The 24,183-nt window shown below is 44.1% G+C and overlaps 1 protein-coding gene across 9 annotated transcripts in view; it reads right to left on the bottom strand.

Annotated features, from left to right (window-relative positions):
* Window positions 1–24,183, bottom strand: part of PPFIA3 (PPFI scaffold protein A3) — a 966,668-nt gene that overhangs the window by 474,204 nt on the left and 468,281 nt on the right. For 8 of the 9 annotated variants that reach the window (XM_085616258.1, XM_085616264.1, XM_085616259.1 and 5 more), the window contains 3 exons: window positions 14,046–14,177; window positions 11,906–11,968; window positions 9,509–9,588 (listed from right to left, as the gene is read on the bottom strand). In XM_085616258.1, coding sequence (XP_085472384.1) covers window positions 9,509–9,588; window positions 11,906–11,968; window positions 14,046–14,177 — 275 coding nt within the window. The remainder of the gene's footprint in view (window positions 1–9,508; window positions 9,589–11,905; window positions 11,969–14,045; window positions 14,178–24,183) is intronic. The other variant, XM_085616262.1, reaches the window with a different exon arrangement.

A 24,183-nucleotide genomic window follows, 5' to 3' on the forward strand; every position in this document is an offset into this window, starting at 1 on the left:
AAAATAAATAACTAAATAAAGTAAGACAGAGTGGTAGCAAACTGGCCAGATTGATTTTATTCACACCCAAACACATTAGCGCCACTTTTACAGAGTTTGCCAGTGAAGCGCTATTTTTGTTGTCTTGGCCTTGTTTTCCCAGGGCTTGGAACTAGTGCACCAATCCTGCAGGTACTGCAATGTGAGGATTGAAAAAAAAAATTTGTACTGCTGCTCTGCATCTAGGGATGTTGTCTTTTTTTACCATACTGCTTACGTTTTGTAAGGATATAAGCAATGGTCATTGAAATAGGTCCATTCAGGGCCCTGTTGTCATGTCCTTAACTTTTCAGGCAAAAGCACTCACTGATTTCTGAGCAGTGAGTGTAAAAGCGTTAAGGTAAGCATGTTGTTCCTGCTTACATTTCACATGGTTTGCAAAATTTTGCATTCCCTATGATTGTTTGCTTTTTCCAGGATGCTGTCACTTTTTACTTGTAGGCTACATATTGCTCTTGCCCAGTGCGTAATTTAAATTGAGCCGCATCCAGGTGTTTATAGCTGGCAACAATTGGGTTGTAGTTGAAGGAAGTCAGAGATTTTCTCAGTGGGGCAGTATGGTGTTCAGTGGGGGAGAGGATGTGGCACTATGGCCAGAGCTGCTGAATTTGGAACTGGGTAACCAGGTTCAGCCTTAATAACCAGTCCACCAGACCACTCTCCTGAGAGAGCGCTATCTCATACTAGACCTTAGAAGGCTTCGCAAGACATTAGAATCCCTGGTGTCGTAGCACCAGCAGGTGCACCCTAGCATGACGAGTGTAGGTTAACCTTCAAGGCTTGTCCACCACTATTCATACTGAAGTTCACCTCCAGTCTTGCAGGTAGGCCTATGAAGCAGCACACCCTAGAACAACAGTGACCCTGTCACTGAGATCACAGGACCCTTGAGAAGGGCCAGCTCTAGGGCGGTGCAACCGGTGTGACCGCACCAGGTGCTGACTTTAGGTGGACGCATCATTTTTGCAAGTCTATTATGGTTTTAAAAACGCTTGCTGCCTCCTTCCTGGCCTCCAGCAATTTCCGGTAACAATAAAAATGTCGTGATGACTCTGGTGATTAATGTTCTTCCTAGAGAGAGATCGGAATGTTGTCTAATGGAAGATTTGACTCATGGAAAGGTAGCTCAGAGGTTTAATGTACCTGCTGCAAAGAACATGTACCATGCAGATCACAAAGTGCACATAATGTAAATAGGCCAGTGGGCTACTGCTTTTGTCAGAGAGATCCTTTTGTTACTTGCAGTTTATAAGTTAAAATCCTAACATAGAACAGTGAGCTATTAACGGTCATCTACTCCGCAGCAACACAAGTCACATTTTGTATTAACTTTTGATACGTTTGAGCTACAAACAATTTATCAGTTTAGATGGTCAGATCATGCTGCAGATCTTGCATTATGAGGCAAATATGGCAGAGCCATTATTATTTAGAAAACATTTGCAAACTTGGATTTTTTTCTCCTACTTGCGCAAATACTATAAGATATACAAATAGAGTAACTGCTTGCTATTCTGATCCGAGCATGTGAATCTATAAAAGATACATTACTGGAGAAGAAAATAAGATACTTACGTGTAACTGCAGTTCTCCAGTATTGGTATCCTTCATAGATTCAAATGCAACCCTTATAGCTCGTGATTATTTAATCCCACTTATGATTGAAAATCTGAGGGACTCAACCTATTTTGGGAGTGTTCTAGAGGGTTCCTTCACCTGACTGGTTATAGTTCAAGTTTGGTCCTTTTTTAAAAAGGACACAGATGGATTATTAAACTGACATTTTCATTGCCTTTATAGCCTATGATACATATGGCTTTATTATGGTATCGTAGGACTCCCACTTAGACGACGGAGAATGATTGAAGCATGTCAATCTATGAAAGATACCAATACTGGGGAACTGCAGTTACAGGTAAGTAATTTATTCTCTTACTCCACATATCACTCATGTGGCCAATCATAAATTTCTTACTTTAATAATGTTCCAAATCTGGAGAAGTAGAAAAGAGACTTCGAGCACTCTTAAACATGCTATCAGACATCTCAATTCAATGAGTTCAACTGTCCCCTTGAATGTGATTAAAAGCTTCCACTTGCCTTTAAGCATGTTGGAAAGGGATGAACTATTATTGAGCAGGTATGAAGCATAAATCAATAACTAAAGATCTGCATTCCTAAGGTGCAAGGAAAGCATAGGGACATTAGAGGCTCTCCAGTAAAGTTTGAGATGGGCATAGGATTTGAGCTACTCAGCGCCCAAGTACAAAGTCAGCACAAAATTCCTATATACACCTAGGGACAAAATGAGCAAATGGTCAGAGGTTCTCCTTGTGTATGTAGGAGGTGAGCTCTTAGAGCTGAAATGTTCATCATTGAGGTACAGCACTATCACAGAGATCTATGATGCTCATCTTTTGGATGTGAGCAGAACATAGTCAGATTTGTTGTTCCTCTCCCAGCTAGTAGGCAGACAGATGGAGCAAAGATGTGTATCGCTTAGAAAGAAGGTGACCACTAGGAGCTAGCAGTGAGCACTGGTCTGCTGCCGTATATACTTAAAAAACTGACAGTGGGGAGTACTATTTGTGAACTTTGGTAATGCTCTTTCTGATAATTCTCTATCTAAACACAGATTCCTCACTGCCCTGCCACCTCGCTGTTTTGCGGAGTGGACTTCTGAACATCAGCATAGGGTTCCAAGACAGACTTTGGCAAACTGTCACCTGAAATGTGCCCAAAGTGCTCCATGTCAGTCAGTGTTAAAAGATAAATATTAGGAAACTGCTATCTTTGGTAAAGGAGGCACATATATGTAGCTCCGCTCTGCCACTCCGTAGGCCTTTGGGGGTACAGAGAGTGATAATTGAGTCACACAATGCTACCTATCGGCACATGAGAGAATTGCAGTACAATTCATCTAGCATCTGAGAATAAAGGTTAGTCTGTGGTTAAAGCAGAAAGAGCAATACCAAAGGTAATTAATTTGTTCTTCTGGAAAGTAAATACAAAATCAGACTTGTCAGTGTTACCACATGCAGAGATTTAGGAATAATGGTTTATCTTAAATTTGAAGGAAGAAACAAAGCACATTTCAATCTAGGCTGTTTCTCGACTCTCTTGGTGCAAAATCAGATTCCAGAAAAGAAAGAAAAAATGATTATAAGACTTTGATAGTGTTGCCCCCTTGTTAGATTAACCATTTAGAACCTCCAGTGGTGGCTAGGATTTCAAGTATGTAAACCAGTGGAAAGAGTTTTTATAATGTCCTTGTTTTATCGTTGGTGAGACCAGCCTTCCATCTGCCCTTTCATCTACCAACCAATTTGACCAGTGGTGCTCCCAGAAGAAATTCAGACCCATTGGACCTGAATGAAAGAGAACAATTTCTATGGTATGAAGGACAGAGTATGTTTTATTCCAGGCTCTCAATCATGGTATCTACTTTGCTGTTCATAACAATAAATGTGCCTGCCTACATGCAAAATCCTGATCTGAGCTCATGATCACAAGCTCTGGATACTATGCTCTTCTGGCTCAGTCCAGGCCTATCAAGATGACTTGGGCCTGGGTGTGTCTTCACTTTCCTAAGAAGATGAAGGAAGACAGGCAGCGGCAGGAAGGTGTACAGAAGACCTGTCCCATCACAGTGACTTTCCTGAAGGAAACTCAAGAGTGCAACAGCTTTGACACTTCACCTTCTCTACAGTAGCAAACAGATCTAACCAGATCATGCCCCAGTGATCAAAGCAGTCCCTCGACACCTCGAGATGGCCCTCGTGATCTGCCAGCCAATGTCTACACAGCTCATATCTTGTGGCATTCAGAGAACCTGCTATTTTATTTTATTTATTTATTTTTGACATTTGTTAAGCGCGAACGAATACCCGTAGGCGTCTCGGCGCTAGACCTTAGCAGGTGTCTCTTAACGAGGCATGGGAAACAAGAGGAGAAAGGTATACTATCACTGATTAAACAGCCAGGTTTTCAGCTTCCTACGGAACTGTAAAAGTGAGGGGCAAGTTCTAATGTGATGAGGCAGAGTATTCCATATCTTTGGGGCGGCGACTAGAAACCGGCGGTCACCCCAGGACACTGTTTTGGAGCGTGGAACCACTAGTTGGTTCAGATTGGAAGAGCGAAGCTGTCTGGATGGTATGTAAGGAGTAAGCTTGTCCTTGAGGAGGCGAGGCCCCTGATCATGAAGTGTTTTGTAAATTATACAAAGTGACTTGAACTTAATCCTGTTTTGGATGGTCAGCCAGTGAAAAGTTCTTATGGTGTCAGTGATAGGAGCAAACTTTGGTGATCTGGACAGAAGACGCGCTGATGCATTTTGTATTGTCTGCAGTTTTTTTTATTACCCTAACTTGGGCATTAAGAAAAAGAGAGTTACAATAGTCTAGTGATGAAAGCACTAAAGAACTGACCAAAGTTTTAGCAGCAGTATCTGGCAGGAAAGGAATGATTTTCCTTATCATTCGGAGTTTGTACTGGGCAGTGGCTGCGACCTTATTTGCATGAGCCATGAAGTTGAGCTGGTTATCAAAGGTAACTCCCAAATTCCTGACTTTGAGGGTCGGACTAGGGGGAGTACCAAAGGCCGACGGCCACCAGGAAGTGGGCCATCTCGGGGAGAGAGAGCCAAAGATGAGCACCTCCGTCTTATCGGAATTAAGTTTCAGACAGTTATCTGTCATCCACTCTCCGATTGCTACCATACCGTTTTTAAAACGTTCTGCTACCTCATGCCCGTCACCTTTGATGGCCAACACTAGTTGCGTATCATCCGCATATGAGGTTAGGCTCATCCCGAATGCTTTGATCACACCCGCAAGGTCCGACACATAGATGTTAAAAAGTGTCGGACTAAGGGAGGAGCCTTGAGGAACCCCACAAGGAAGTGAACGCTTGGCCGATTGATATGGCCCCAGAGTGACCACTTGTGATCTGTTGGACAGGAAGGAGGAGAGCAGATCTCTCGCTGTATGGAGAATTCCCATCCGTCCGACACGGTCTACTAAGATCTCATGGTCGACCGTGTCGAAGGCCGCCGAGAGGTCAAGCAGAACAAGAAGTGCTGTCCCTCCTTGGTCACGGACAATTCTAATGTCGTCCGCTGCCTTAAGAAGGGCGGTTTCGGTTCCGTGATATTTTCGGAAGCCAAACTGTGTGTCATCCAGCAGCTGATGTTTCTCGACGTATTCTGAGAGCTGCTGGTTCATGGCTTTCTCCGTCACCTTAGCTAAGAAGGGGAGGCTTGCTATAGGTCTGTAATTCTTTAGTTCCTCCTTATCTAGGTTGGATTTCTTAAGCAAGGGCTTAATGAGTGTATTTTTTAAGGAGTCTGGATAGATCCCGGAACTGAAGATGGTATTACAGACCAGAGAGATAATAGGCGCGGTAACGTCTATTACGTTGGAAAGCACTGACGAAGGGCATGGGTCCAAGGCCGATCCGGATTTGATGGATCTGATAATGGTTTTTATGTGTTCCGTGGTAGGAGGCAGAAAACTAGACAGGATGTTTCCTGAGGTGGTGTGAGCGGTGGGAGATCTCGGAGTGATGGTGGTGGAAATGAACGTTTGATAAATGTTGTTAACTTTGGAGAAAAAGAATTCAGACAATGCGTCGCAAAGAGATTGAGAGGGTACAGGATATAAATCAGGTGCGTTGCCGGACAAGGTTTTGGTGATATCAAAGAGTTGTTTACTCGAATTTTTGGCTATTTCAATTTGATCTGCAAAAAAGGTCTTTTTGGCAGCAGTGATCATAATTTTGTAAGTGGATAAAGATTGTTTATAGGTGATCTTACTTTCGTTATTGTAATTTCTGCGCCAAAGCCTTTCCCTGTTCCGACACAGTTGTTTTTGGATACGCAGTTCCTCTGTGTACCACGGAGCAGTAGGTGAGCTTCTGTTTCTAGAATGGAATTTCGTGGGTACTAATTGATTAGTAGCGGCACCTATCCATTCGTGAAATTGCCTGGTGGCAGTAATGGGGTCATTGGGTATCTCTGGGCAAGTATTGTCCAGTAGTGATTTTAATTCGGTATGGTTAAGACTCTTCCATACTTTAAAGGGACCTGGAGCTATGGCCGTGGGCTTCTTCCTCTTTTGTTCCTTTATAGACAGGCTACTGAAAATAACGAAGTGATCAGTCCATGGCATGGGAAGAATGCTGGTTATGTGTAGGTCCTCTACGTTTGAGAATATACCGTCCAATGTATGACCTGCCTGATGGGTGGGGGAGGTGACCAATTGTCTAAGGCCCATCGGGCCCGATTCACAGAACAAACTTAAGACTAAATCCTAAACTTAGTACCATTCTGGTATTCACAGAATGCACCTAGTACTTCTGGTATTCACAGAATGAACTTACTACTTTTGCTATTCACAGAATGAACTTAGTACTTTTGCTATTCACAGAATGGATTTACGACTCCTAAACTTACGTCCGCACTCGGGCCGGAAATTCCGGCCCGGAGGCGGAGCTTACGACCCGGAGGCGGGGCTTCCGGGCCGTAGGCGGAGCTTCCGGGCCGGAGGCGGAGCTTCCGGCCCGGAGGTGGAGATTTCAGCCATAGCTAAATGGGCTGGAATCCCCACCTCCGGGCCGGAAGCTCCGCCTCTGGCCCGGAAGCCCCGCCTCCTAGCCGGAAGCTCCGCCTCCGGGCCGGAAGCTCCGCCTCTGGGCCGGAAGCTCCGCCTCCGGGCCGGAATTTCCGGCCCGAGTGCGGACGTAAGTTTAGGAGTCGTAAATCCATTCTGTGAATAGCAAAAGTACTAAGTTCATTCTGTGAATAGCAAAAGTAGTAAGTTCATTCTGTGAATACCAGAAGTACTAAGTGCATTCTGTGAATACCAGAATGGTACTAAGTTTAGGATTTAGTCTTAAGTTTGTTCTGTGAATCGGGCCCATCGTTTTTAGGTCCGATATCAGGGCGGCAGTATCGTTATCGTTTTCTAGATCCAAATGGAAATTCATGTCGCCCAGTATAGTTGTGGAGACTTCAGTGGCTATTTCTTCAGTTATTACATGTAAATTAGTCAAGAAGGCTGCTCTCGACCCAGGAGGGCGGTAAAGGAGAACTCCCTTAAAATTAAACAGAGCGGAAAACTTAATGTCAAAGTGCATAGCTTCACAAGAAGCACCTGGAATTAGGGATGTGCGGGCTTCGAAGTGGTCTCTCGTGATAATAGCTAAACCTCCTCCCTTTTTCCCGACTCTATCCTGTCGATAGGCTTTATAGCCAGGAGGCAATGCTACCACTAGATCAGGTGCTGAAGCGTCATCAGTCCACGTTTCGGTAATGAAGAGAGCGTCTAGATTGTTATCAATGATAAGGTCCGCTATTTCTTGCCTGTGCTTCCCTAGTGAACGAGCGTTAATGAGGGCCATAAGAATAACCACCTCCGTGGCATCAGTTTGCCTTTTGGGCCTCAAGTTCGTATTGTCAATAGCAATCACGCTTTTACAGTAGGGGCAGCTAATTTTAGTGACCATCGGTGTTTGTGACAAGTCATGTTTGATGCATCGAAATGAGGAGGTAGGTTGGAGCTTCCTCAGAGCCGTGGGTGTGTAGACTAACTTAGAGTCTGCGGCGAGTGAGGCAGGATTCTTGGCCCTGGGCACGGGCCAGGCGCGGGCGGGCGCAGACGGGCTGGCCTTTGGCGCGCCTTCGGCGCGCCGCCGGCGCGCCCGCTGCGCCCGCCCGCTGCGCGGACGGATATGCATGTCCTTATATCCGGTGAGAGGAGGGTGGGAGGCGGCCAGCATCTGCAGCGCTACCCCTCCCTCACCCAAGATGGCCGAACCCCTTCTCCCCAAGCGCCAGGAACTGTGCTAGATGACTGTCTAGGAGAATATGCTCTGCTGGTCCTGCCACCTTCAGAGACATAGGGCCTCCTGGCACTGGATCCAGGACTCTACTCCGCCCTGCTTGTTGCAGTACCACATATCGGTTGTAAGTCTGTGAGGACCTGCATCAAATTATCCTTGATGGATGGCAGGATGACTTCAGGAGGGGAAACACACTTAAGGCTAGAAAGGATCACTCAAAGCTACAAACGAATGATATGAAGTCAGCTCTGCACCAGAGACAAAGGCTTCTGATTTTCACCTTTCCCAGCAAATCCTCACAAACCAGCTGTGATGCATCTGTCACAAGCATGAGGTCGGGGAAGGAAAAGATGCCTGCAGAAGGTAAACTGGCGCTTCTTAGTAACAATTTAAGATCCAGAGTGGTCGCCTGCAAGATCTAGATGGAGCCAGAAAGACATCCCTGATGCAGGGCCCATTGAACTTTGGGATTCCACTGCAGGGCTCGCGTATGCCATCTGGTGCTTGGGAAAAGGAGCATGCATAAAGCTAGGAGTCCAAGGAGACTCAGAGCCTACCCACTGAGACTCAGGATTGAGCCTAGAACATTGTGATCATATTCTAAATGTCCCTGGCTTGCTGCAGTGGTTGAAAGGCCTTGAACACCAATGTGTCTAGGACAGCTTCAATGAAGGGAACCCCCTGTGTGGGGCCCAGATGGGACTTCGGCTCAAATATAGAAAAACTCCAAAGATATCAGTTCCGTCATCGTCCAGATATGATCTATGCATAACTGTGATGAGCCCACCTTGAGCAGCCTGTCATGAGGTACAGGAATACATGTATCCCTAACCGCCAAAGGTGGGCAGCAACCACTTCCATTCACTTTAGTGAACACCAGATGGGCAGAGGTCAGGTTGAAGGAGAGCACAGCAAATTGGAAATGTTCTGGCCCCATCTTCCATCGTGGATAACTCCTGTAGGACTGCAAGACACGTATATAAAAATATGTACCCTGTAATCCAGAGACCCCATCAAATCTCCTGCTCCCACAGCTAAAAGACTATGAGATAGGGTGAGCATTCTGAATTTCTCTTTCCATAGAAAGGGATTCACATGGTGGAGTCCAGTATAGGCCTTATACGTTTGTCCTTTTTAGTATACTACATGATAACTCCCCTCTATCTCTGAAGGGGTACATGCTCGATGCCACCCTTTGTCAAACTGTAATGAGCATATGGGCCCGATTACCCTGCTTCCATGATTTAGAAAATTGTGGTTCAGGCTGATGATATCTCACTCTGCAATTAAATTTGACTTCCTATGGACAAGAATGAAGGGGATTGGACGTAAAAGAATGTAGAGTAAAGACTACACCTTCAAACACTTCCAGACCAGTAAGGACTTAAACAAGCATTCAATGCAGCAGTGTAGGTTGTTGTTTAAGAAGCAAAGGCGTCATAAGGATCACAAGCAGTCACATACACTGTACCTGAAGTTGCAATAGAAGCAAAGGTAGTTAGATAAGAAACTATCACAACTCTCACATATGCAGTCACATAGGATGCATATGTTCAACCACAGGCAATGGAAATCCCTGAATTGCATAATCTGCCCAGCGGGGACATTCCACTGGTAAAGTATGTACCTGGAATATGCGGACGAGGGTCGTCCTCGAAGCTGATCAATTTCCAACTGCATTCTGTCCATCTCAGCCATGAGCTGCTCCTGGAGAAGGAAGGAAGCAAATGATTACAATGAGCCATGCAGGCCAGTGGCATCAAACTTATTGTTGAGGGATTGCAAAAAACTCACTATAAACCCTGCTTGATTAAGGTAGAAATCTGATATTGTATTTAGATACATTTTTTGAAAATTTTCAAATCCATTTTGTCCATACAAAATACAGTAAATAACTAATTTATTGAAAATGAGTGAAGTGCGTTCACTCCACACAGCTGATGTTACTGTTATGTGGAAGACCATCTTCCATGAGCTGAACCTAAAATTGGACTTTATGCTAGTTTAAATAGGGTGGATTCAGAATTTTGGATAAAACAGCATTTAGTTTCCAATCTTATGCTATATAGCTACTTTATCAGAGAACTAGGAACAAAGATTATCTCTAAAATGTTGTATATCCGGATAAAGTATCTAAGAGCACTCTGAGAAACGGCAAACCTCTGATTGCTGTACTCAATAAATAAATTAAATATAACAAGGTTGACAGACTGTAAGCTGCAGCAACACTAAAACTTAATTGTGAGAGGTCTCAACAGCTTTAAGATCTCCCAAAATTAGTATTTTACAAATATTAAGGAGTCATAATTCAATGACAGAAGCAGCATGCAAAAGTCCAATAAAGCTAGGTCTTGATATACAACTTAACAGTTTCTCTTTGGAGGAGAGGAGCTTTATGTGTACTAGTCATCTGAAATGATCCTCAAAGACACAGTCTGAATGTGGTATCTCACCCAATATTGCCTCTATCTGCATTACTGAATAGTCTCCTGAATCTCAGTCTTTCTTAACTCACTCTATTTAAAAAAGTTTCATTAATGCCATATGCAGTGAAGTTAGCACACAAAACTAGTAATATATACAATCAGAGAGCCGATCCTTCTGGGAAATATTTCTTTTATTGCATTTACTACAGCATCTTAATGATTAACTTTTAAGGCTTATTTGCATCTACAGGAAGTAATTGTGATGAAACTGATGAGTATTTTCATTCTGGCTTATAGGTCTAAAATTGAAAGGCAGTTTTTTCCCCACTAGGGTTCTTCCCCCACTCATGCTGCTCTTGTTCATTTGTTATAGTTGCTACCCCTGACAATCTATTTTTAACTTTAAACATAACCTTAATCCTAACCTTGCTCTATTCTAGCACACAACATTATCTTTAACTTAAGCCTATGCATTCCTTAACGCAAAACAACTAAAATATACGAAGGGGCCAATTCACAGAACTAACTTAAGACAAAATCCTAAACTTACTACTTTTGGTATTCACAGAGGTTTGGATTTTGTCTTAAGACAGACTTAAGATAGACTTAAGACAGACTTAAGACAACATCCTAACTTAAGTCTGTCTTAAGTTTGTCTTAAGACAAACTTAAAACAAAATCCTAACTTCTGTGAATACCAAAAGTAGTAAGTTTAGGATTTTGTCTTAAGTTAGTTCTATGAATCGGGCCCTAACATTTTAAAACGTTTTTAGATGCTTTGCTTTTACCAAACTTTGTTTTCAAACAATTTTTTTCAGGCTTTACTTTTCCAACATCTGGTTTCTGCGCTGGGAACTTTGGACCCAATTTCTATGTAGGTACATAGTTTTAGCCCGCTGTGCTGCATACAACTCCCATCCTTCTGTACAGAAGAGTCCTTGTTCTCTTTACATATAATAAAACTCCCTGAATAATTAATATCGCCCCTCCTAGATCCTATGTCCTGTCCATTGTCTTCCTTCAATTGCTGCCTTCCACTCCCATTCCTTCATCCACTCCCCTGAGCAATCACCTTACCCGGCTACCAAATACCCTATACAGGCCTGACACATCCTTGCTCCCAGCTACAACTGTGATCTGACATCTAAACTACAGCACTTTCCTTCAATCTGGTCACACTCTCTGCAACGCCTTCACTTTCCTAAAGCTTGCCACCTTCATGCCTATCACTCTTCTCCTCTATGCTGTATTTCTGTCCCCTTATCTTCTTTTTGCCAGTGTTTGTATACTCTGGCCTATCATTCTCGACCCCCTCACCATTCACTTGCCTTTCCTACCTCCACAGCACATACAAATTTAATAAATATGTCAGACAAAATGAAAAACAAGTCACACTTTCAAGTGTTAACCTAAAACCAGAAGTAGCTAAAATACTGCTGCTCAGGCACATGAAGAAAGGGTAATTACTGACACACCATAAATACAGGTCATCAATGGGGATACTACACAAATACTTTTCTAAAATTCCTTTATTAAAGTGACACAATGTCAAGTAAAAGCAAAAACTAGGAAACACACAACTGCACATGGCCACTAACCTTGTTAACGATGAGTTCATCCTGCAGCTTTTTCATGCTAGCTATCTCTTCGGAAAGAGTGTTCTTTGCAGCAAAAGCAGAAAACAAGAGAAGGAAAGAAAGGAGAACATAAGAAAGACCTCCGCCTAAGGCAAGGCTAGGCAAGTCAGATGTTTCTGCCCCAAATAAGACTGGCAGGAGGTTGCAAAACTACAACAGATGAGGCAGAAGTGAAGGCATGAACCAACATACTGAAAAGAAAAGATAGTTAGCAAACTATCAAAGACAGAGGTCATTTTTAGTGATAGAGATACAGACCTGAAAAAGGGATGCTTTTGATTAAAGAAAGAAGGAAAGGGTGGGGGAATCTTTAGTGAATTACAGGGGTCACGAGGAGGTCTTCCAGCAAATCATAATGGTGCAGACCAGCTGAGGAGACCCAGAGGAATTAAATCAGTGATGGCTACCCAGAGGGAGAGTTTCCAGTTATAAAGGCTGAGAGGGATATCTTCTGCAGAGGGACATGTTGTGGTCTTCTACAAGCCATACATGGTACAGTGGGAAGCTCTCTATTAGAGAGAGACATGTGGAGGCAAGAATCCTCTCAACAAGAAGTAAAGGTAAGAGGCCATGTCAGCCACAAAAGGAGTGGTTAAAATTAAAGGGCTCTTGGAGGAGTGCCTGCTTTTCACCACTGCCCCTACTCACAGCATTCCTGCACATAGAAAAGCTTCCTTTAATGGTCTTTCCTCCATATCGCTGGAGTCAGAACCTCTACTATAGTCCACTTCATACAATGTGCTCCTTTATTGCTGATCGATCAAAAACCTCTGTGGCAACATTAGGGGAACATGGAGGCACTTGTGGAAACACTGGTATCATTTGGGAGCTTACAGAGCCATCAAAAGAACAAATGTCTGTCACACAAACAATAGGGGGTTATCTGGGAACTTAGGGCACCATCAAAGTAACATGATGGTGCTCAGGGAAAACCCTGGGGCATTGTAACATTAATGAAACTGGGAAACGTGTCAGTCATTGTGAAGGAAACACACAATGCAGAATGAGTGGGTGAATCTGCAGACGTCTCTTCTCACTTAGAAAGACATATGATGAACTCATCAGCTGAGTGAAACAACAATAGCTGATTGCGTACCGGGCCACATAACATAATTTAACGCTTAGAGAATAGCTAGAGAACAATGATAATTACTTTATGGGCAAACGTTGCATATCTGTCCCATCAATAAGGACAACAATCATTCCCAGGAAATGAGTGAAACAGTTAGAATGAGGAGATATGTTAAACATTTTAAGTGCCATCTGTATTTTGTGAAAGACGGAAGAGGAAGGCTACTATTCCATTTGACAATCACCTCACCTGTGTCCTGCTCTCAATCTGGGGGTTTTAGTCCTTGGAAAGAGTTAAGGCGATAGGTTGAAGAGGTCAAGCTGATTAAAGAAATAAATAATGGCAATGCATAGATGGATAGATTGATTTAAGCGATAATGCCTTATGCTGAAAGGCTCAAGGTTCTCAAAGTGTTAAAGAAGGCATGTTAAAGGGGAAATTCAGTAATCAGAAACAAACAGCTTTCTTTACCCAGTGCTGCACTGCTTACAATCACCAGCAATAAGCATTCTAGAAAGTTGCTTTAATTGAAGATGTGTTTTGAGAAATAGTGTGCCATCAATCAATGGGAAGGCCATTTATTAGGGCCATGATCCTCGAGATAAGCACTAAAGGAGACATGCTGAAAAGCCCATTTTAATTGGCTAGAGAACTAAAGGTGGACAGTTGATAATTTGGTGTTGAATTGATCAAGATGCTTTGTTGAATTCATGAGGCAACATTTTGGCAAACTCTTGCCAATTGATTTGAGCCAACAGTCACATGTTGGTAGGGATCATGGGCACTGACTGAATCGCAGAACAGAGCTGGGTAGGGAGCTTAGTGGAAGTGCTTGTAAGAATGCATGGCTAGTAACAAATGGTTGAAGGAATAGAAGGATATGGTCATAGTAGGAGAAATAGAAAGGACATGTCGGAACATGGTAATAGGTTGAAAGGTTAAAGGGCTGCTATTGATAAACTGCTGGTGCTTGTGTACATAAGACATGTTTCTAGTTGATGAAGAGAACTGTAAAATGTGGTGACATACCTTCTCCTCCAGAGCCCCCATTCTCTCCTTCAAATGCAACTGTAGCCTTTCATTGGACTCAGACAGGAGTTTGTCCACTGTTTCGGACAGACGCTTGTTGTGCTCATCATTCATCTTCTCCCGCTGCCGAGCCTGGAAAGAAACACATGTCAGAACACTGGACGGGATTTGGAATAAATGGGTGGGGACAATGAAAAGTAACCATGGGCTTTTCAATGAAGATCATGAGTGGTCGAGGCGCCAACATCTCATTAAAAGAGCTTGCTGCCCTTCACGACAGCTCACTACTTTTAGAGGCCTCAGGGATGGAAGAGAGGAGACCAGTGTTTCTCAAACTGTGCGTCACGACCCACTGGTAGGTCATGAGCAGATTTTTAGTGGGTTGCCAAAGTCAAGTCAATAAATAAAGATGCCTTTAAAATCTGTATTCATAGTTTCACATTTGCTGCGCTTCAAAGACAGAGGTCAAATGTCAGGCTGCTGCTAATTTTTTAACATGGAAACTGGTATTTACAAAATCCTGTCACTCTACAGTCAGTGAAAGAAAAATAAAGTTAATTATGTGATAATCCTGCTGGGGTACATAAAGCGTTAACGTTAATCTGGAAAACATAACTTTTTCTAACACAACAACATTAACTGTACACATTCAGAAGTTAGAAAAGCAAAATAAATGAAAATCTGAAGTCTGATGGTAACAAAGATTTTAGTAGGATCAGAACAAAGCAAGACACTTTACTCGGTGATGCACAATTAATAAATATTCACGGAAACTCGATTTGCGTGCAACATAGTTTTGTCTATATAACTGTAGGTCTGTGCAAATTTGGTGACCCTTTCAATGGAAAATGGGCTGTCTGCAAATAATGCGCTACCACGTGGTGCTTTATTGCATTTACAAAACAATAAATCGCCTGCTTCATGTCTATTAAAGCTAGGTGGGTCGCAAAAGTTTGTCAAACTAAAAAGTGGGTTGTAGTCCTAAAAAGTTTGGGAAGTACTGCTCTAGAAAATTCAAGAGAGTTCAAGCCCCCCCCTCCAATAAAGACCAAATCTAGAAATATAAGACAGTCAAAAGGAGCACTGAGGAGCCCATCGGCAAGTCTAGTGGCCTTATTAATCACAAAGAGGGACAGAAGACCTCAAGGGTGCTTTTGGGAACTCAAGAATTACTGCATAGAGTCTCAGTCTATATTTGGGGGAAATCCTGTTTAAAACTGACTGGGAATTGCACGCACAAGAAAAAGTCCCCAAAAAGATGTAGTTATTTTGAAAATCCTTAGTCAAGGTGCAGTAAGAATCTCAAGTCTCTACACACTGGCCAACACCTACACTAAGCATCACCCGCTGTCCCATCAAGTTTCTATTTAGTTGGCTGTTTGCAGGATTCAGAAAAGAAAATGCTACTTACCAGTATGCATCTGTTCTTGGCATGTAGAGCTGCAGATCCACACACTATGCATAGATCGCCATTTGGTGTTAGGCCCAGATGATTGCACTTGTTTTTGTCTTGGAAAAGTCGTTGGAAGTCACGGGATAGGTGACTCCTCCTTTGGATTATAGTGCGCATGGGCATCGGCTCCATCTTCAGATTGTTTTTCGCCAGCAGGGAAATGATGGAGTTTTGTGAGAAACAGATAAGATGCCCATGTATGCTGTATCTAAATAAGATAGTACTGGAACAGATAAAGGTAGCCGGGGAGGTGGGTGGGCGTGTGTGGATCTGCAGCTCTACATGGCAAAAACAGATGCATACTGGTAAGTAGCATTTTCCGTTTGAGGCATATGAGCTGCAGATCACACGCTATGCAGAGATTGTATAGCAGTACCCATCCTTAGCGGCGGCCACCAGTGTCTGTTGCAGCAGTTTGAAATAGTGTTTTGAGTACAGCCTGGCCCACACTAGCTTTCTGTTTAGATTGCACATCTACACAATAGTGCTTTGTGAATGTGTGCGGTGTAGACCATGTAGCTGCTTTTCAGATGTCATCTAGGGGAATGTTCCCAAAAAATGCCATTGAAGCCCCTATCTTTCGTGTAGTGGGCTTTAGGAGGAACAGATAATGTACGTTTTGCTTTGTGATAGCAAATTTGTATGCATTTGACAATCCACCTTGCTATCCCAGACTTTGATATGGGGTTGCATTTATGTGGTGGTGAGAATGACACAAAAAGTTGTTTAGTCTTGCGAAAATGTTTGGTTCTTTCAATATAATAAAGCAGTGCTCTTTTAACATCGAGAGTGTGAAGAGCTCTTTCTGCGACTGTGGTTGCGAGAAAAACACTGGCAGTTCTACAGACTGGTTGAGATGGAAGGGAGAAATAACTTTAGGAAGGAATTTTGGATTCGTTCTGAGAACCACTTTGTTATGATTTTTTTTTTTTTTAACTGAATTTTATTGAGTTTCAAAGCACATACATTCAAGTCTGTGCTCCCCGAGATGAACAGGGGAGAAAGTCAACATACAGTACTATAGATAATATGACAATCAAGGCACAATGTCATAGCCAGCCCCCCCAGATACCGGTGCTGCAGCTCAGCCCGACAACAGGGTTGACCCAGTCCAGTGTGTGAAGCTACAAGAAGAACTCCTGATCACCTCCCTCCCCTCCCACCCCTAAAACACCCCCACCACTTTGTTATGATGTAGTTGTAAAAATGGTTCTTGGATAGTGAGTGCCTGTAACTCACTGACTCTTCTAAGGGTAGTAATGGCCACTAGGAAAGCAACTTTCCATGTTAGAAATTGTAGCTCGCATTTGTGCAGAGTCTTGTGAGAACAATGTTCAAATTCCACACAGGTGACAGTGGAAACCTGGGTGGAATTATTCTTTTGAGGCCTTCCATAAACGCTTTGATGGCAGGTACTCTGAATAGTGACAGGTGTTGTCTAGTTTGTAAATAGGCTGCTATGGCAGCGAGGTGTAATCTAATAGATGTGTATGCTAAGTTGCACCTGTGGAGATGCAGTAGATAATCTATGATGTGTTGAATAGACACATCTAAAGGATTGATGCTGTTGTTGTGACAATATATCACAAATCCTTTCCCCTTGGCTGCATAGCAGGCTCTAGTGCTGGGTCATCTAGCCTCTCTGATAACATTTATACAGTCAGGGGGAAGGTTAAAGTAACTAAATTCTAGGACCTCAGGCGCCAGATCGCTATGGTTCAGCTGTGCTGGGTCCGGGTGTCTGATTTCTCCACAGTTCTGGGTTAAGAGACGTGGGGAGAGGTGTAGTTTTTGGTGCAGGACTACAGATAGTTCCAGTAATGTGGTGTACCATGGTTGTGTGGCCCATGTTGGAGCAACTAGGATGAGAGTCAGTGAATGTTGCTGCAGTTTTGCGCACGACTAGTGGAATGAGTGGGAGAGGCGGAAAAGCGTATGCAAATCTGCCTGACCAATTCATCCATATCGCATTGCCTTTGGACAATGGGTGTGGGTATCTGGCGGTTAAGCTTGGGCATTTGGTGTTTTTGTGTGTGGTGAAGAGATCTTTCTCTGGTTGCTCCGACATGTGGAAAAATGGTTGAAGAACTTGTGGATGAAGTTCCCACTCGTGAATTTGTTGCGTTTGATGACTTAACAGATCGGCTATATTGTTCTGGACTAAAGGGACATGTTGGGCTAGGAGAAAAATGTCCTGAGGAATAGCCCATCTCCATATGCTTTGCCCTAGTTCCGAAAGCTGTAGGGTGTGTCCTGCCTTGCTTCTGTATGTAGTACATGGCTGTCATGTTGTCGGTGCGGACTAAGAAAGCCTTGCCTGATATGTGCTTTTGGAATGACTTTAAGGCCAGGAATATGGCTAGTAATTCCAGGTGATTGATGTGAAGTATCTTTTGGTGAGGAGTCCACCTGCCCTGCATGGTCTGATGTGATAGATGAGCTCCCCAGCCAGAGAGCGATGCGTCTGCTGTTAGCACAATCTGTGGAAATGGCTCGATGAACGGTCGCCCTTTGGAAAGGTTCTTGGTGTTCCACCATTGCAGAGAGCGATGAGTGCGATCGTCGACCAACACCAGATCTGTCAGCTCACCCTGAGCCTGGTTCCACGGACGTGCTAAGCATTCCTGCAAAGGGCGCATCTGGAGTCTTGCGTGAGGTACTATAATTATGCAAGAGGCCATGTTCCCTATGAGTTGCATGAACACTTGAGCTGGAAGAGAGTGTTGCGGCTGAAATTTGGTTATGAGGGCTTGTATGCTTGCTATCCTGGCTGGACTAGGATATGCATGGGCTTTTGAGGTGTCTATTGTGGCACCTAGGTACTGTTGTATGTGGGACGGTTGTAGGTGAGATTTTGCGTGGTTTACTGTGAATCCCAAGTCGTGGAGTAGCTGGATTGTGGTGTGATTGTGATGTACACACATTGTATGAGTTGGCTTTTATAAGCCAATCGTTCAAGTACAGGAAGACGTGCATGTGCTGTCTTCTTAGATGAGCTGCGACTACTGCCAGACACTTGGTGAATACTCTGGGTGCTGTGGTGACTCCGAAAGAGAGTACCTTGAATTGGTAGTATTGACCGTCAACTACAAACCTGAGATATTTCCTGTGAGAGGTGTGAATGGGAATATGAAAGTAGGCGTCCTTGAGATCTAAAGTGGCAAGTAAGTCGCCTTGTGAGAGAAGTGGAAGGACCTGTTGAAGTGTGACCAAGTGTGACCATGTGAAAATGGTCTGAGTGTATGTACAGGTTTAGGGGTATGAGGTCTAGTATAGGTTTCAGAGAACCGTCCTTCTTTGGAATGAGAAATTACAGGGAGTAAACTCCTGTGTTTTGCTGATGCAGTGGAACTGGTTCTATTGCATGTTTTTGTAGGAGGGTGATTACCTCCTGCTTTATCAGCGATAAGTGTTCTGGTGACATTGGGCGCTGTCTGGGTGGCATGTTTGGGGGGTAGATGTGAGTTCTAGACAGTAACCTGACTGAACTATTTGTCTCACCCACCTGTCTGTGGTGATGTTGTTCCAGACAGGAAGGAACTGTAGCAATCTTCCCCCGACCGGAAAGGAATGGTCTGGGGGGAGCGGAGGGTAGTCATTGGGTATAGGTGGAGGCAGAGCGGGTATTGTTGGTCTTGCCTCTGCCCTTGTTATTATTGCCTCTGTAGCCACCTCTTCGGTAACCTCTGGTGAATGTAGTTTGGGTGGGAATGTTGTAAGATGTAGATTGGTTGTCTGAGGAGTAGCCTCTGGAGGTGCCTCTGTAAGAGGAGCGACAAAAGGAACGTATGGGAGCTTGTGATTGCAAGGCTCCCATTGATTTAGCCATGTCAGTGTCTTTCTTCATCTTTTCTAGAGATGAATCCACGGTCCGAACAAGTGTTGCTGGTCAAATGGCTGATTAAGAATGGCAGTCTGGACTTCAGGTTTGAAACCTGAAATGCATAGCTAAGCATGTCTACGCAGCAGGACACTTGTGTTGATAGCTCGTGAGGCGGTGTCCGCTACGTCTAGAGCGCAGCGGATGGAGGTGTTGGTAATAAGCTTACCCTCCTGTATTAGGTCGTTAGCCTTAGTTTTATATTTTTCAGGGAGATGCTGTAATAGGGTCTCTAGCTCGTCATAATGAGCTCTATCATATCTCGTTAACAAAGCTTGAGTGTTAGCGATACGCCATATGTTAGCTGCTTGTGACGCTGTGCGCTTACCAGAGGCGTCTAAGAGTTTAGACTCCTTGTCGGAGGTGGGGCATCTCCTGAGGCTTGAGAATTAGCCCTCATTCTGGCATTGGATACTACCATGGAGTCTAACGGTATGTGTCCCTTGATGTATGCTGGGTCTGCTGGGGCAGCTTTATATTTCTTTTCAATCCTGGGGTTAATAACTCTAGCCCTAACAGGATCTTTAAACACCTCTGGTGCGTGTTTAATTACCCCTTTCAACATGGGTAAGATGGAGGTGGACTTTTGTGAGATATCGAAAGTATCCATTAAGAAATCTTCTTCTACGGGGTCTGTGTGTAAGTCGACCCCGTGGTATTGTGCAGCTATGTGGACTAGCTGGTTGAAACCCATGGTATCCTCTGGAGGGGAAGGTCTAGAGGGATAGATGTCGTCCTGTGGTACATTAGGGACATCTGGTGTGTTATAATCATCCCAGGGGTCTGGGGTAGAAGGTGGGCTAGGATCCCCTAGTGGCTCGTCGTCTGCATCGTCCCCAGTGTGATCATAGATATCATCATCATTCACTGGAGGAGGAGATGGTGTAGGAGAGTGGTGTGGTGGGGGAAGTGGAGGAGGAGGCGGAGGAGGAGGCGGAGGAGGAGGTGGAGGAGGAGGTGGAGAAGGGATCCTGAGAGGAGATGGTGCAATATCTCTCTTTTTAGGTGGTGGAGCTGGTGTAGGCGTGTCCAGTGGTCGTTTCTTGGAGCTAAGAATGAGTTGACCAGTCTTTGGATCTCTTAGAAGAGTTTTTGGGTGGGGTCCGGTTTAAAAAGCTCTTCTGTTGGAGGCTGTTCTTTCGGTGCTGATTTTTTTGGTTCCGAAGACTTGCGCGGCACCGACTACGAGGCGGGTTTGTGCTCTTTAGGCTTGGAACCGTGAGGTTTTAAAGTCTCTGTAGGAGAGTGCATGCCCGGTTGTTTTTTCGGTTCCGGCGGCTTTTTGGGTTCCGAAGGTTGAGAGTGTGAATCTTTTGGGAGCGGCATTTTGCTCGGTTCTAATGTTTTCTTCAGAGTCGAGGGGTTGTTTGTAGTCAATTTTGGTGCAGAGTGCGTGGATGTGGAGGCAGTAGTCGGCACCGAGGCGGAGGGCAATGGTTTCTTTTTCGGTGTTGTTTGGGTTTCTTCACCGACGGTAGGCTGACTCGAGCTCGAGTGGCCGGAAGGCTTTTTTGTTGGCTTCTTTGCCGGGCCCGAAGGTGGGGCGTGAGAAGCGCTTTCTCGGTGTGCACCTGAGCCCGAAGATGAAGGTGTGACCGAAGCCTTTTTCGGTGGTGGGAGGAGGGGGTCGGGGTCGATGGCTCTACTTACGACCCGCTGCTCAGGAGTGAGTTCCTCGATATCGGAGTCATCGGCTTCGGAGGTGCTGACGAGTCCTTTTTCGGCCTGCACCTGCTCTGGAACATCGACACCCTCGTGGAAGATGTAGTCGGGGATGGTTGTCGACGAGCGAGCCATTGTTCATCGAGGTCGACGATCTCGAATAGTCTTTTCGGAGCGGAAAGAGGCACAAGCTGGACAGTCTCTGGCCTCGTGCTCCGTGGAGAGGCAGTGGTTATACACCTCATGTAGATCTGTGTGGGGGAACTTAGACCCACATTGAGGACACTTCTTGAATGGAGTCCTTTTCATGAGCCAAAAGTAAAGGCCCAGGTAGGCCCGAAGGCCTTCGTCGACGACCAGAATCGAGGACTTCGATGTTGAAGAGATGCGCGACGACTAGGGATCACGACCGAAAACAATACAGGAGAAGGGTGAAGGATTGCGCGTCTAAAGTAGGATCCGAAACGGTACCGAACTAGAGCACGAGAAACACATCCGAGCCCAATGGCGGAAAAAACAATCTGAAAATGGAGCCGATGCCCAAGCGCACTATAATCCAAAGGAGGAGTCACCTACTTTGTGACTTCCAAAGACTTTTCCAAGACAAAAACAAGTGCAAACATCCGGGCCCAACACCAGATGTCGATCTATCCATAGTGTGTGATCTGCAGCTCATATGCCTCGAACATAACTTTTCCTGTTGCTCTACATATATTTTTTTCTGTTAATTTTATCTTGCTGCCTACTCTTCACTGAAGGGGTACTTTTGGATATGCTTTCATTTAAAATAACTTTCTAACATGTTTTTAAAGACTAGTTAAAAGCAGTGCATACTGAGCCACAATTTCTAGTCCACAGCTTTTCATCGTAAGGCCTGTATCTGGTTTCAGGAATTTTCCATATGGCGAGTTCTAGTCCATTCTATGCAGCATTCCAGACAGGGTTGCAGAGTACAAGACTTCTGTTGACATAGAAGGTAGGTCCTGTACCATAAAAGAGAATTACCTTTATAAATAGAAGTTAACCCATTGTATCTCAGTAGGGATTTGGGGCCCAGAGTTGTACCAATGTTAGCACTGCCACCTCAGAATAAGCTTTGGGAACTCTAAGATTCAGACTATCAACCTTCCTGAGGTATCTACATTGGGTATGATTCACCACAGGTAAATACACCAGGAAGGCTGATATGCCCCATCCAAAATCTACCTAATTAGAGACTGAGCTCCTCTGTGTGCCGTTGCTATTGTGCAACAAGCCTTCACTGGGTAACCTGAAACAATGTCTAGCTCTAAATAGTACGTGATAATCACACAATTTTGAGGGTTCAGAATATCGAGGTCAGAAATATCAGCCTACAAGAATATAGTCTGTAAAATATTGATTGGCACTGTATGGTAAAGGTAAATAAATACAAGCAAGTGTAGTAAAGCTGCACTTACCAATATATATTTACCCTGACCTATTGAATGATGAGAAAAAGAGAATTCATACCAGGTCCTTCCTTGACAATAAATAGAAGAAGACTAAGAGCAAAAAAAACAGATGAAGGATATGCAGAAAGAAACATCAGGAAGCTGGATGGAGATACTGCTTACTGCTCAGTGGGGTTCATGGACATGGTACTCCATATCCGCGTATGGATATGGGTATCTACCTGTATGCCTGGCACATGCCAGAGCAGCAGTGTAATATCATGACGAAGTGAGATAGTGGATACCCCAGTTTACCACTGATGCCCCAGGACCGAACACACTATTTCATTACAACTGAATTCCCAAGGTATACCCTGTGCACACTTGATTTCAAATTAAGCGATAGTGACCAATTAAGGTGCTCTTACTTTTACTATCCTTTGTCATGTGTGATTGATTATGGCCAAGATAATGGTGCTATATAAACAGCTAAATATTGTACTGCCTACTGATATTGGTTATTCTTAGAGTAGTGTGAATCTACTTACGAATTTGTCAAGTACAGGATTTTATTTTGCAAGTATTAGGCTTTGGCCTTAGTTAAATGGGTCACGCCTCTTGTGGAGATTTTTTTTAAAGTACTCTTCATAGGCCACATCCCTTTTAGAGCCTCTATCTTTTATAACCCCATTTCTAGTACTGCCAGAAGCAGCATCTCCATTCTCAACAGTGGACAGGGGGCAATTGCTGGAATAATATGTGACACCTTTATGGATGTCTTAGTCAACAAATGAAAATGAGAAAAGGCAAGTTGCTCAATCTATCTAATTGCAGATTCCGCTCTTTTTGGATTCCCTCAGGTGCTAAACTGGATCCGGAAACTTTGAAAAATTGCTCCTGTAAACCACTAGGTGGCATCATCGGGATCTGCATCGACCTCGCCCTCCTTCCAAAAGCGACAGTGCAGGGCTGTATACAGGTGCCACCCCTGTGGGATGACATAGTTTACCATTCAGCATTCCACGCTTTTACATGCTGCAGGTCATTAACAAACTGTGAACTGAGTCTAACATGAAACTTTATTAAAATGTGGACATTCCCTCCACAGAAAAGGGCAAATGACAGGTGGCAAGGTAACTGTGGGCAGAAAAAGTATCCTCTAGAAAGAGCGTTACTGAAAGTAAGCAACTTTTCTTTTAATGGACACCTTTACCTGCAGATTCCTCATCTTTTGAATAGATATCCAAGCAGCACCTCCGAAATGGCAGAGGGCCTGAGGAGTGGACTTCATACCAGCAAATACTGCAGGATCAACAGGCAAAAGGGCCTTTACTGGAAATCAAGGCAGTAATACCTGGTGAAGGTGTTGACAGACATCCATGTAGCTGCCTGGCAGATGTGCAGCACCGGAAAACCACTGACTAAGACAACAGAGCTTGAAGGCCATTACAGGGCTTCTTCTTTGCCAAGGGATAGCACATTTGTATGCAGAGAATTAACTCTTCGAATCTGGTTTCAGGAGCACCTTCCATGTCTTTGCACCAGAAAATCCCACAAAGAGTTGGTCATACACTTCATTATCCTCAGTTCAAGTAACAGCAAAAGGCTCTCTTGTGGTCCGACCAATAAAGTCCTTCCTCCTCATTAGAGGGATGTGTTGAAGAAGAAAAAAAGGTAGGGAGCATGATAGACTGCCCGACACGAAACAGTGACACCACCTTTAGTAGAAAG

The sequence above is a fragment of the Triturus cristatus genome, chromosome 7 (assembly GCF_964204655.1).
Source record: "Triturus cristatus chromosome 7, aTriCri1.1, whole genome shotgun sequence".
Classification (NCBI taxonomy): Eukaryota; Metazoa; Chordata; class Amphibia; order Caudata; family Salamandridae; genus Triturus; species Triturus cristatus.